Source organism: Periplaneta americana, chromosome 6 (assembly GCF_040183065.1).
Source record: "Periplaneta americana isolate PAMFEO1 chromosome 6, P.americana_PAMFEO1_priV1, whole genome shotgun sequence".
NCBI classification, from domain to species: domain Eukaryota; kingdom Metazoa; phylum Arthropoda; class Insecta; order Blattodea; family Blattidae; genus Periplaneta; species Periplaneta americana.
The window spans coordinates 141220519-141235623 of record NC_091122.1 but is presented as its reverse complement, the minus strand read 5'-3'; the positions used below and the strand labels follow the sequence as shown (position 1 = coordinate 141235623).

General features: G+C 34.8%; 2 protein-coding genes across 16 annotated transcripts in view; one reads left to right on the top strand and one right to left on the bottom strand.

The window, feature by feature from the left end:
- The window catches only part of l(2)gl (LLGL domain-containing protein l(2)gl), a 77791-nt gene extending 65991 nt beyond the window's left edge, over positions 1–11800 (bottom strand). For 5 of the 8 annotated variants that reach the window (XR_011332702.1, XM_069829145.1, XM_069829146.1 and 2 more), the window contains exons 1-5: positions 11770–11800; positions 11011–11099; positions 7887–7984; positions 2931–3015; positions 2267–2364 (exon numbers count right to left, since the gene is read on the bottom strand). Coding sequence is in view for 7 of the 8 variants with exons in the window: in XM_069829145.1 (XP_069685246.1) it covers positions 2267–2364; positions 2931–3015; positions 7887–7984; positions 11011–11099; positions 11770–11785 (386 nt within the window). In the remaining variant the exon portion in view is untranslated. Of the gene's footprint in view, positions 1–2266; positions 2365–2930; positions 3016–7886; positions 7985–11010; positions 11100–11181; positions 11201–11348; positions 11612–11769 lie in introns of those variants that run through there. The other 3 variants (XM_069829147.1, XM_069829148.1, XM_069829149.1) reach the window with 3 other exon arrangements.
- A 2220-nt stretch (positions 11801–14020) lies between these two features.
- The window catches only part of U2af50 (U2 small nuclear riboprotein auxiliary factor 50), a 48767-nt gene continuing 47682 nt past the window's right edge, over positions 14021–15105 (top strand). For 4 of the 8 annotated variants that reach the window (XM_069829137.1, XM_069829136.1, XM_069829135.1 and 1 more), the window contains exon 1: positions 14021–14213. In XM_069829137.1, coding sequence (XP_069685238.1) covers positions 14192–14213 — 22 coding nt within the window. In that variant the 5' untranslated portion in view covers positions 14021–14191. The remainder of the gene's footprint in view (positions 14214–15105) is intronic. The other 4 variants (XM_069829142.1, XM_069829141.1, XM_069829139.1 and 1 more) reach the window with 1 other exon arrangement.

Sequence of the window (15105 nt, the reverse complement as noted above, 5' to 3'; positions counted from 1 at the left end):
AAATTTACGGTTTTCATACACAAACACACATTAACCTTTCTAGAAGCTTACTTTCAATTGAGATAGCAATGCATACTATATGATTGCAATGTACTACTGGTGTGCACCTTGTACATAAATCGATAACAAACATTCATATTTAACAAATTTTGTTAAAAGGGTTGTGTAATCACAAATACATTCAACTGTTTGCCTTGAAGGCATATTTTCCTTAAAGCAGAGTTTCTTAAAACTAGGAATAAAATACTGTATATTGTTTTTATGACAGTATGACTAGGATGAGGTTTACTGTATTATCAGATACCTAGTAAATAAGCACAATTTGGGAATCTTTAAGTGAATAAGAACGATGTTCTGTTATATTTTTGGGAGAAAAAACCTATATCAATTTAAAACTCAGTTCTCTCAATTTCATTACACACAAAATACTTGTAAGTAAGCTGTATGTGTGTGTGTGTGTCTAATGCCTACCCACTTCACTTGCGTGATTCGGGTTCGGCATATTGCGGATAGATGGCAGGACTGTGACACATTTTTCCAGTTGCACACCACTTCGACAGGCCACGCTATGCATGATGTGTATGTGTAATTGTTCGTGTAAGTGTAGTGTTGGAAATACGTGAGAATCACGATGAAAATGAGGAAAGAAGAAGGGGAAACCTGGTGTAGGCACGTAGCCTACTCCTGTCGAATAGCACCAAGGGGGCCACCAGGTTTAACATCCCCTTCCGACGGACGAATTACTATCAACAGTGACATATGCCTTCTCTACATATGCACTGCGGAGAGATTTGGGATTTAACCCAGGCATATTGGTGCACAATCTAGTGATTAGAAGTTGTACACCACCATCTCTCCTAGTCTCGAGGTAGAAATTTTACATGAAAAATTTCTGACCCCACCAGGAATCGAACCCGGGCCTGCTAGTTTGGAGGTAGACGTGCACCACAGAGCTAACTCGACTGACAGTAAGCTGTATGTAACAAACCATAACATTTTTTGTACCTTAAAACGTAAAGAAAAAAAAAATAGCATGTTTTCACTATAATGGAGATATTTGTTGCAAGCTTGAGTATACAAATTATTTTTTGATCTTATAAATATACTGTCATCAATATAAATTCTGTAGCAAGAAGGTTATAGTAGCATATCAAAATATACACTCATAATAATTCATAATGGTCTACTTCTAATGCGATATAAAAAAAAGCTGGCTTTCTTTTTAGTTTGAAATGTATCCAATTACAACAAAGACATGTCAGAATTATAAATACAAAATCAGGGTGGAGGTAATAAAAATAAGTGATGGATGACTCTACAATAATGCAATATACGAAATATTATGCATTAACCGAATTTACCTAGCTCAACATATACTTGGCTTACTTCTAAAACCTCGCAACTGTGTTTGAGGAAATCACACAAGAAAGCAAAATAACTTATTATTTTTATACCCCAGCTAACAAGTTGTTACGCATTTGTTCTTCATAAAATATAGAAAACATTTTTAAGACTTTTGAGATGTTATTAGCGGATGCGCTTCAAAAATATACACAGATTTCAACATTAGGAAAAATTTGGACTTATGAAGTAAGCCTACAATTGGACTTATGAAGTAAGCCTACAATATAAATTTTAAGCTGATTTCTTTCAGATGTGTACCGCATTGTTATATCTGTTTATTATGTAATTTTGTATAGGGGTGCAATAACTTTTGTGCTCTTCTATGGCATTACCAGTCTGGAGTACATTTTTACTGTGTATCACAAATGTATGTTTTTAAAATATTTGAGAATCTTATCTTGAGAATGTAAGTTGAATGATGAATCCATAGTCAAATATTTGTATCAAGTGTATAGTCTGTGGTAACTTATTAGGTGCAATTACAAATACATTTTAAAAACAATTATGCACATGCAAGTTCATGAATTTTGCAACAAACATCCCCAACTTCAAAAAATGGAAAATATACACAGAGATAGCAGATGCCAGGAAGTCTTAATCGAATCTGAAAAATCATAAACTTATCCTACAGCTATTTACTGAAACAAACAGAGCATCACATAAGAGCTGCATGATGAACACTATATAGTGTTTATTTTATGACAATTACAAATCGTAATCTATACTATCTCAATATAAAATCATAATTGACTAACTTAATAAGATTAGAGAAACTAAATGCATAATAATTTACTGCCATAAATCAGTAAGTATAAAAATTTAAATTCTAATTATGAACAAATGATCACAGAAACATACATACTTGCCCTCTAGTGCTTGAGCTTTCACTTCTTCCAAGGAGCCCTCATTTATTTCCCACAGGTGAAGAGAGTTATCATCACAGAGAGAAACAATGCGACCCTGGTAACAATAAACAGAATATAAACAATGTTCTGGTAATTATTACAGCAAGTTTCAATTTCAAAAACCTCTAATAACTTCTTTAAAAAATGAAAAGTTTCTTACACATGATGTAGAGGATTCTGATATATTTCTCTATCATTTTAAGATCATGGACTAGATCTTTCTCAATTTTATTTATTACATTTGTTTCATCAAGTTCATTAATGTAAATGAACATTTTTGCTATGAACATTTCCTGCAGTAAAATATTTATTTTTACACAACACTCCACAGCCACTCCAAGCAATTATTTAAAACTTTTCTTCTGAGAAATTTTAAGATTAAAAAATTGTGGAGAAACAAAGTTTGGTCATCTTAGAGTAATAAATTAAGAGCGTTATACAGAAACTGAAATCTCACAAAATCACAAGCATAGTCGACAATATACCAATAAACGTGGTAAGACTATTGTCTAAGTTACATGAGAAATATGACAATTCAGAAAATATGAAATATTACAAAACTATGTTTGCTTTACATCATATTCACATCTATATTAACAAAGTATATTTAAAGGAATTTACCTCATTGGGAAGAAAGATAAGTCTTGTTACAGCAGATTCGTGATTGGTATGTTGTCCATAGAACTCCACCCCTGGCTTACCAAAACTAGTTACAAAGTTAAAGAAAACGTGCCCATACTTAAAACATTGCATTCTGTTCACGTTTAATTTAAAAACTGAAATGTAACACCACAGTTCTTTTACAATGTTTTCAAGATATATGTGACAAGATTAAATTAGGTAATTAACAAAATACATAACAGTAATGAGAATGAATTAATTTTAAAGAAACTATGAATTTTATATTCAAAATCAATGTGCTTCACTCCAAATATGAGGGGCTCACAACCAGAGTGGACCAAGTCCTTCTGGAATAATTTTGAGAAATCGAGTCTTAAAGTTCCTGGCTCATGCTTAGCAACCTTATGCTGCCATAAAAATGCTGCCCTCTGTGGAGCAACAAATGAGTTAGAGACTTGATTTGTTATGGCAATGAATAAATCTAAGTTTTCTTCATCCAAGATTCTATTAATCCACAAAGTGACCACTGGTGAACTTGGTCCACTCTGGTTGTGAGCTCATATATTGCTCTACATTTCGTATGAGAGGCACAATTAACCAAGCACTAGGAAAAGTGATGGCAATCCTTGGAACAATGTACAGACAGATTGTTATGACTTTAGATTGATTCCATGTCATTCAAGTGTTTTGCTTTCAGTAGTGATATTAGATTTAGGAACACGAAAGAGTTGCAGGCACCAAACAAAAAGGATATGGTGGATGAGGGAAGTATATTTGATTTTGGACCAGAAATTCCTATACAGCTGCTGGCCTGGTGATAATAAATCAGCAATACTACATAATATTGGAAATGATCTCACAAATTAATATCTTCTCATTCCTTGAACCTCAAATTGGTTTTACACAAATACACTACATCTTTATTTATGAACATCAGCTTATAATACAATTTCCACAAACTTTAGCAACTGTGTATTACTGCAGTATAATGTGATGGATGTCTTGAGTTTATCGCCCAATGATATAGTCCAGATCAGCTTACTTAATACCCCAAGGGTGAAACCTAACCATTTTTCTCCCATTACTACATATGCTAGTGGATTATGGTGATTTTCTAGTTTGGAGGTTGAACTTTCTTTTGCCAACTTCGTTTCGAATTTCGGTACTGAGAAATACACCTGGTAGTGAGTTTATGACTGTTATGTTGGCAGCAGTGACACAAGTTATCTATAGTACAAATTCTGAAAATTAAAATTATTCTAGATTTCTGAGCCAATTACTGGAAGCTAGTGAAATCTGAATATACTAATAATTAATTAATATCAGTATTAATATTCATACATAATAGTTACCTTGTGTGTTGTTTTGTGTTGTGGTTACTATTCAAGATTATAGTCAGGTACGCTAAGTGTAAATAAATATAACATACTTTGTGTGATACAAGTCCTTGAGTAATCGATAGAAATATTGTTTCACATTTTAATTAATTTCGTTCGTGTTTAGACTTTTATTACAATAATGGAGTAAGTATTCATAAGTATACAATTCAAAGTGGCATTCATTTTCGGAATTTGTACTAATCATTTCACGTGATCAAACAAAATAGATTAGGTCTCGTGAATTGTAAACTGTTTAATCAAAGCAATGAATTTCATGTTGTCATATAATAGTACATTATGCAACGAGCCTATAATGATAGTAATTAAGAAGCGAGTATGGATGTTTATGAAACGAGCGCAAGCGAGTTTCATCATTTTCATACGAGCTTCTTAATCACCATTGTAGGCGAGTTTCATACGACTTTTTATGCTCGACCATATTTCTAACTTGAAATTATTCAGATGTATACATTTTATTTGTATCTGACAAGATCGGAAGTGACCTTATTCTAGGTCGTGTATTGTGAGATGTGCGCAGACGCAAAAGTATTGATTTTTTTCCGAGGAACAATAATGTCATTGACCTTGATGTAATCCCGTTAAACTTGATATAACCTTGAATATTGAATTCGACATTGAAAAACGAGATGACAAATTGAATTTATTTGAATATTATTTACAATTAACGCTAATTATTATAGTAACAGAACATAACCTTCTGTGACAGTATTGGATTTCCAGCCTCCGTGACTTTTCGCTAATTCTCTTTCGATTGCATATCCGAGAATAATCGATACTTGCAGTTTTATAACGGTACAAAGCTGACTTGTCATTGGCTGAACACCTGTAAGCTGAGTTGTCATTGGCTGAACACCTGTACTTTAATGAGTAGGTGTACTTTAATGACATGCATTAAAGGACTGCTACCAGGTGTATAATTACTACATTTCGGCATGGTCGAGCATAAAATACATTTTAATATTAGATCATATACTAATCTACTAACTACCAACATAATGTGCGAGAGGAGCAGGAGGAAACTATACGCTTTCATAAATTATTGAACCATTTAGAAAACATCTCCCCAACATAAAGATGTGTGGTAAATAAGCAAGACATCGTTATTGTTAATACTATATTATCATCAACATCATAGTACATGGCATTATGATTTTACCCTCTTTTGGTGATATCTGGTATTAGTTGGCAACACTAAAGAGACTTATATTGGAGTGTAGGCTTTCACGGCCGGCGTCAATAGTAGAAAAGTTTTCCGGGCTATGAGGCCGGAAAACTTTTCTACTACTAAAGAGACTGCCAAATTAGCCTTTCAGGAACTGCCCTTACGTGATCCTCACTATACTGCTATACAAATAATGATAGTGTAACTTCCAGATACAAGCAGACTCACCTAAGACCACTAAGTACATTATTTAACCCTTTGAGTGAAAATCACGATATAATTGTATAATTTTGCTAGAAATGCCAGTCATGATCTAATTGTGATAGACGGGAAAGACCACTATTGTGTTGTGCTAAGAGCATATACGAAGATTCAGTGGAACAATTCACTTATGTAAATTTACTTGGCATTTTTCACATGATATTACGCAAAGGAAGTTCGCACATATACATTAATGATCTACCTAACAACTGGTAAACACTGGCGTTAAAACAGACCTTTGCTTATGATTTGATATACGGAACTCACAAAAACCTAACAAGGTGAACAATCTGGAAACAACTATTCAGGCTGCAATAGATCCACTTCAGCACTGGTACAAAACTAATCTAATGTCAGTCAACACAACAAAAACACATTTGCAGTTTTTTTTTCTTTAAAGAAAAAGCCAGTTGAAATCAATTTGCATTACACAAAAAAACACCTGCAAAAAACAGAAATTTCACATATAACATCAGAGATGGTCAAGTGCTTTATAATTTGTGTGTTTTTTCCAGAGAGGAACACATGCTTCAGGTCAAATGACCAAGAATCACAGTACAATACAGTACTTGATTTTATGGGAAGTAGAGGTGGGGAAGAGAGAAAAGGAGTCAATTTTTCATCTTTGATTACATTCAAACATTCAAGATTTCACATAATATGTCTCTATAATAGTGAAATACCTATTAATGTTGTCTGTATTTCACTACAAATATTAATTATAGTATTTATTTCTAATCAGTCCGCAATTTTCTTACTTCATTTGAATAAGTATCTCTGCCTTAACTATCTCCTTTTCTTCTGCAACAGTTCTCAATATTTGATCATCATAATTATATTACTTATTAAATTTAAACAATGAAAGTAATCTGAAAATCATCCAACCAGTACAGGGGTAATGTGTGGTCACCATGATGATCGCCCTTCTCCCAAGCTGTTATAGCTGGTTTTCAAAGCAACATTTTGCTAGCTATTGTAACTCCTCGCCAGTCTCGTATATTGGCCGAAATTTCATGAGAATATTAACCTTCCCCATGAGAATTCGAATCAGCACTCAATTTATAACGCAAGTCCAGGCATGATATCTTAGACCATAACGTTATGGCACAGGGCAATTTTAACAAATTTAAACAGACCCATTGCAAATGAATTTCCCAACATTATTTTGAAAGTGAAACTGTCCCCATACAACATAAAAAAATGTAGCAGTACAAGTAAAGATAGTAGTGATGACAATAGCAGCAAAAGTGAAGCACAATTATGTAAACAAAATTCCATATTTCAATTGTAAGCCACGTCCCTGCGGTGGCTAGGCGGTCTAAACCATTAACTTATCTATCACACAGGCAGTCCAGGTTCGAGTCCCACTCAGATCTGGGATTTTTCATTGAGAAATCTACAGTGACATTTGTGGTGGACATGGTCGCAGTTTTTCTCGGAATTCTCCCATTTTCCTATGTTAGGTATCAATATCATTCTATCTGAGCTTCATTCCAATATCATTCCATTGTATTCCCTGATCACTGGCTGGCAACACATGGAGGGGACTGGTTTAGAACAATGTGGGGTTGCCTGCTTCGAAACCTAGATACACAGTGAATCTTAGCATAGTCGATGATACTGGTTGGAATGTGTCTAACAAAGGTTAGTACTAAAAATCTACACGGTCGCAGTGCTGGGTCACAGTGACACCCACCCTCAACAGTATCAGTAACTGTAAACTAGTGAATTTTGTGTTATGCAATTTTTGCAATACTCTCAAATGTATCTTATTAACACAAATAAAAACTGTATAAAGATAGGTTCTTCGTGTGTGATAATTAACTTAAATCTTAATGGTGCTTCAAAACACAACATGTTGCCAAAATATAAAAATAAAAATTGTGTAGTTAGGTTTGAATAGGGGACAATAATTTGAAGTACTAGTACTCTTAAGGTCTCTCTACAGATTAAACTTTACTTATGTATTATTATAAATTTAAACTATAAGTTATTACCTCCGGGCCTAGTTGCCTCATGAGTGATTCCTTATTGGTATTACTTATGAGGTTCAGACCTATCTCCAGACAGCTGACTAAACAACATCAATGGTGCTTAAAACCACAACACTTCAACCCACAATATGAAGGATACATTTTAACAGAACCCGTAGCAGTACCAAGGGCCAGTAATCTGAGAGCAGGATCCCAAGCCATTGCTGTTGGTTTATTTGGAAAGCCATGTTGTACAGTCTGAAACAGTACAAATTAACATATCATTGTACAATGTACTAAAAACCTGAAACAAAAAGTAGAAATTCGTAGAAATATAAAATTTCTGCAAGCATACCCTAGAACTTAAAATTCATGTCACTAAATAAATATAAGACTGAGAGCTAAAAAATTAAGCAGTTATTACAAATTAAAATAATAGTACACTACATGAAATACTACCTACTAATTACTACTTTAATGAATTTTTTTAGTAGGTTATTTTATGACACTGTATCAACATCTCAGGCTATTTAGCGTCTGAATGATATGAAGGTGATAATGACAGTGAAATGATTCCAGGGTCCAGCACCGAAAGTTACCCAGCATTTGCTCATATTGGGTTGAGGGAAAACCCCGGAAAAAACCTCAACCACGTGGTAACTTGCCCCGACCGGGAATCGAACCCGGGCCACCTGATTTCGCGACTAGATGCGCTAGCCGTTACTCCACAGGTGCGGGCGGACTTAATGAAAAATGTTATTCAAATTTTAGCACAGTGCATTTTTATAAACAAGATTTTAAATCTTTCTGCTCTATTTAATCTACGTAATTGTGAAAGGCACACAGCTTAAAAACAGTATTTCCTCCTCGTGTTAAGCCTCTTCAAAAAAATCGTATAATTATGTCACAGGGTAAACTGAACATACTTTCGCAGCACATTTTTAATGGAGAATCAGATATATGTCATTATTTTAATCTACATTAAAAGAATTACGTGGTTGTCACTGAAAATTCATAACTCTGTCTGAAAGTATTATTGAGAATAATGTCTATTTATAAGTAAAATAATTATTTAAAGCAACTCATTTCTTACATCAATCTATTTCCTTCATTACAAGAAACTTCATTTGAGATATTAGCATGGAGCAGAAAAAAAACTGATTGAATCAAGAACATTGCAGGACATACTTTCTCCACATCATTACAACAACTACCAATTTAAAAACATAATAATAATAATAATAATAATAATAATAATAATAATAATAATAACAACAACAACAACAGAGTAACAAGTGTTGAATACTGATTTGGCAAATCATCTTTTGTGCCACCTTTTAAAGCAAAATAACATTTTATATGCATTTGCAAAACTGTAAGTAATGAAGAATTAGCAAGTCATCATTATTTATTCCCCTCAATAAAGAACAATTAGCAAGACATCATTATTTATTCCTCTCAATATGGCTACTTTAAATAAAGAATATAGGGAAAGTTACATTGAAAATAAAATTGCAGTTATTTTAAATGACAATGTCACACTGCTCTTTTTAAATGTTATAGAGGAGTTCTTGTTGGCGTTGGTGTGGTACTAGTTACATCCAGCTGTAATCAGTTGTATATTTAATTTGACTGTACTTCTTTCGAAGAGTAGGAGAACCTCTGATAAGACACGCCTCACCTTATCAAATGCATACAAAACGTCAATATTCTCCCAAAGCCTATAAGTTTGTTTTTATCAGGCCAATATGAGGACACGTTATCTCACCAGCCTTCACTGTAAACAGTAAAAAAAAGTGTAATCTAAGCATGAACGTAATTACAATTTATCTACAATCAAGGTACACACAAGATATAAAAATACAGTAATGACGTAAAGCTCAATATCCACATAAATATAGAAGTACAGCATAGCCTAACTCGCTCAAAAAATAAACCACTGTAACCGAACTATCCCACAATTATAGAACTTACTAAATAATAAGTAAAAGTGAAGGATCACCTTTACATGCCATGAAGGCGTCTGGGGAGGCATAGGGGTAGAGCTCTTGGATGTTTTCTTGAGTGAGTTTGTATGGCAAATTACCTCATACATAAACCATTTTATGGACAGAATGTCTGGGGTTACAATAAGAAGAGCCTGGAACCATTGGCAATCATGCACTTGCTTTTGCTAGTCTGGTTCCTTCAATTTCTGTACTACATGTACTCTGTATGCTCGTAAACACGATTTCGTTGCTGCTCTGTGACGTGCCATATGAACGACCTGTCTCCTGGCCTAATCGGCACAATAATTGTTTTGGTGACTTCAGTAAACGTTCTCGAACATCGTCCATACAAGCTTCAGGCATTGTTTTCCATTCTAAGAAACTAGCGGGTTGTCTCCAGCTTTCTCACTGTCGACAAAATTGGCATGGTTGGAACATAGCCAGAGGTCCTGAATTTCCCAGGATTGTTCTGAATTTTAATGGTATGTCCTGGATTTAATTATATTTATCCCAGAACGTCAAAAAAATTATATGAATCAATTTTTTATTCGTTTTTGTAAAGTTATTTTTTAAATTCCTTATTAAATTTTTCAAAATCCTGTCCAACCTATGTTCGGAATGTCAACACCACCTGGCATCTATTTGGTTGCATTGAAATGAAAGTGATAATACGTGGTAAAGATATGGGTAGCACTGTAACCTAACCTAAACTATTCCGCCACCAAGCAGTAAACATCGCCTACCAACAATCATAACATTACCCTACCGTCCAAAACTACGTAAAACTCCGCCCCCAACAATCTATGCATATAAATAATGGAAAATTAATATAGGCCTAGAATAACACATGGTCATAACTTCTAAAATCCATGGCGAGATTTTCCTCCAGAACAATCAAATATGGCTAAATATGTTATGTTCAGTAATATATCAGAACAATTTTTAGCAACACCATTGTTTCCATATTTTGTACTAGACTTACTGCTTATATAGGTACCGGCAAAAAAAGTTAAGAATGGAATTTAATCTTTCCTAATGAACTATATTAAGTTACATAAGTAACAAAGAAAAGACTTATGGATGAGCTGAAACTTAAATTATTATATGACTAATCAGAAACGTTTAATTTAATTTGTAATCAGAAAATTCACATTCTCAACCTAAGTGAGAATTAAAAACCATGTAACATTTGCATTACGTATCTAAGGAGAAGCTAACTTAATACATGAATGTACTTAAACGGTAGGTCTATATGTAAACATAATTTATGAATTATATTAACTTCTTGTCTCTTACCTTTCTGAATGCAAAGAGTTCTCTCTGTAATTTCTGTCTTTCAGCAGAAGGTTGCTGCCCCTTTCCTCTTATGAATTTCAACATGATTTCTGAAAATCACGAACGCAAACTTTTGTCAGACACTTAGCATAAACAAATTTCTTCCATGTAGCATAAATTTCTAACACCTACATTACAACGTAAAGTATCAGAAACACATGAAACACTTTTCCAAAAACGTCAACATGCACATAACAGAACACCTGGAGGTAACGCCTGACTACGTCAACCTATGCTGATCGCCCTATCGACAGCGTTCATACCGGCTATATATTAATACACCCGACCCCCAAACTTACATCTAAAATCACGAATACAGATTATTGTACAACGAAGTTATAATGCTTAAATATAAAATAAAACACTGCACTACAGATAAAATCCTCGCTTTCCACGTCCCCGCCAAAGTAGACGCCTTGAATATAACTTCATCAGTTGTAATGTTATTAACCAAATAGTATTCGTTCGCATACAACTTAGTAATTTTCTTAACTATCTAACAAAAATATATACGAATATTTTAAACTGTCTTAGAGTTTAAGTGGTAAAATTTTTCTCGAAGAAAAACTCGTCATATTAAATTTAAAAATAAAATGATGAAGGACTATTTTTCAACCCAAGAGCCTTGATGACTCACAACCTCATAACACTACAGACATCCACGACACCTGCTGTTGGAATTTTCTAATTCGAATAATTGTTATTAAAAAATAGTTCTACCTGTCATCAATATCATTCCTATGAATAATTACAGAAGATTATGTGTGTAATCAGAGTGCATCAAAAATTACAGAAGGGGGCGAGTTTCGTCATTCAATTTTCTAGAGTTAGGCTAGCGACAGAGCCCTGACTTTCCTCGTAAAATCCGTGTCTAGCGTTGAATGAACGGAATGAACCAGGTCAATGTTCCGAAATGTTGTATCCGCACAGTACTGAGAGGATAAAAAGAATGCACAGTATATATGCTCAACTTACCTTCCTAAATCACCAATGTTTCGATATACGGACTGCGTAACAGTTGAGAACACTGAAGAGTCAAAACGCGGTACATTTCAAATGGGGTTAATAATCTCGTAGGTTAGTTACCTTATGAGTGATGCCTTACTGGTGTCACCAGTCCAAGCCTTGGGCCCCTCCGTAAAAAAAAAATGGGTTCGCTGAGTTTCCAGTTTCGAGCAGGCAACCCAATTCGATAGGCCTACGAGCCCCTTTCGTGCGTCGCCAACCGACGTTTGGCGTTCGGTGTATGCTATGTGATTGTGACAACTAATTAGGTAGAACGGAATGATGTTGATGCTAACTTGGGGAAACGGGAAAACCGCGAGAAAATCTCCAACTACGACCTTCTCAGTTACAAGTGTCATAATGTTTCTAAATGAAAAATCCTAGGCCTTCCCTGAGACTTACAATGATATTTATTATATATTTCATTACATATAAATAGCTAGGTTTACATAAATATAAAAAAACTATAGTAACTAGCGCTACTGTGATTATCTGCCGAAGTTATACGTTCTTGTTCTTGTGCTGTTGGTATATGATCGCTGGTACGCCTTGGTCAAGGCTGGTATCCTTGGTAGTGATGGGCGAAGTTGTTCTTTTCCCGGAACAGTTCCGACTGTTCCGGTTCCGAAAAAATACTATGTTCCAAATAACAGTTCCGAAATAACAGTCACCAGTGGTGATGAGTCGGAGTCGTTGAGTCGTTCAAACGAACGGTACAGTACCCTCCCTCTTCACCATGCTGTGCACACTGGAGCACTCATAGGCATGACATAGTACACATTCTTATCTATAGATGGCACTGCAATGCACATTCGAATCGATTTTGGAAAATTGCTGTGCATGCGGACAGAACTCAAAAGCTTAATGTTAGTAATTAAACAGCTGTTGACTACAAGGACAGAATACAATACTTTGTTTTCGTACATAAAGTTATAAAGACATGGTAGCCAACTAAAAAAAATAACATAACATTTAAAACATATGGTATGTATTTTCTCTTCTCTCTATTACATAATAAAAAAAAACAAATCATTAATTTTTATTTTTACTTTTCTTAATGCAGTTATAATAATAATAATAATAATAATAATAATAAATATTACAATTTCATAAATAAAAAAGATATATATTGGCAGTACTGAAACCTGGAAACCCCGCAGTGGGTTAGTAAAATGTTGGAATCGCATCTTTACCAAAGTGTAATTTAAACTTCGCATTAAACCTCGCTCTCCAAATCAGTACTTATATGGGTAGTTTCCAACAAATAATGCTACAACATTTTTGTCGTTCTTTGATAACAGAGAAGATAGCACAAAAACTTGTGCTTGTCAGACTTAACCTCAACAAACGACATACAGACATTGTAACTAAACCACTCATTACCATTTACGACTTTAACCTTTGTATAGAATCAGCTGATCAATGAATTAATAATAGTATGCGTACTTTATGACTTTGTAGAATGTTTATAAAACAGAATTAGTCAACTAATGGTGAAATAAACCATAAAGCGGGAATGAATATTACAGATTATTAAATACTTACTATAACATTACAGATGATTGGCCAGTCTTACAAATGTTGATATTAAAGTTCGCGCCACCGCAAGGATTTCAATTTCCATGCGCCCCCCTCCAACCACGTGAGAGTTTCAAGTACCAACTTCATCCAACGAAGTTCCAAGTATAACATAAAGAACAACGAGAACAGTGTAACTGCAGCTGTCGGTTCATCGGAACAAGCTCCGACGTTCCGACTGTTATCTCGGAGTCGGAACATACCTTGTGCAACGCGGTACTGCGAGCCCGCAACAGCTGGGCAAGTGAGCAGCTCGGAGTCGGAACACTGTTATTTCGGAACAGGAGGTCCCGACCTACTGTTCATTTTTGCAACAGTTCCGAGACCGGAACAGTTCCAAAATAACTGTTGTGTTATTTTTTACCCATCTCTAATCCTTGGTCGCCTTGGTAGGTTGGTGACGCCGTTGCCGCCATATTGTGTAGAATATATTTAGGGAAGTTGGGATTTTACGGGATATAGGTATTAAAATACTTGTAAATAATATAATTGAGCAAGTTACAGGAGTGCATATTGATTGTCGTGGGCTTAGTGTAACAATTGGTATTAAAACGGTGTAATGGGCGAAGAAAACAAAGGTGGTAAGTATTAATAATAATTGTACGGTACTGACTTAGAGTGTACTATGTAAAATGGCTACCGGTATTTTTTATGTTCCCGGAAATGTTCTAAAGCCGAACATATTTGGATATGTACTATGCTTATTAAATTGGTAGCGAATAAACATAACATACGTATGTATACAATTTATTTGTGATCATTCAGATATTGAAGATAGCGAGAACTTCGAACTAGAGGAACGTAGGCCTATCTACAGCGTTAGTGATGGATAGAGACCATTATAATTTTTTTTTATAACATTTTATAATCTGTTCTAAGGTGTTTGTTTTGTGTAGAATACGCTTGTAAACGATATGTTTTCTGTTTTGTGTAGAATACGCTTGTAGAGGATATATTTTCTGAGAGGGTATTCGGAATAGTATTGTTTAAAATATTTTAGGAACTTGCATGCGCTTGCGTGGTGCGCGGGACACAAACATGCGATAACTAAACAAACGGGTAGGCTGAAGTGCACTATATTCAGCAAATGGTTGTACGTACTGAAGACACATAGTGCACATTAACTATAGAGATTTTCTGGCAATCCATAGGGAACGACAAACACATTATTATGACGTGAGGCGAGAAAACGGCGGGTGACTTTTGGCCCGCTGCTAGCGTGGTTTCCGGCAAGCGCGTAACCAATTCTCCGGCACTTCTATAATAGAGAACAGTACTAACAATAAATGTTCAATAATTTAGACTTATCATGCTTACACTCGTTGCTGAAAATGGCCCTCATTTGCCGCTACACACAACTGACATCTTCTGATAAACGAATGAACAAGTATTTTGGCAGAAGGCACAGACAGGTCTGTTTGGAGACTTTATTCGAAATTTACGTCTTGTTTTCGCACATGACCTTCTGCCTTT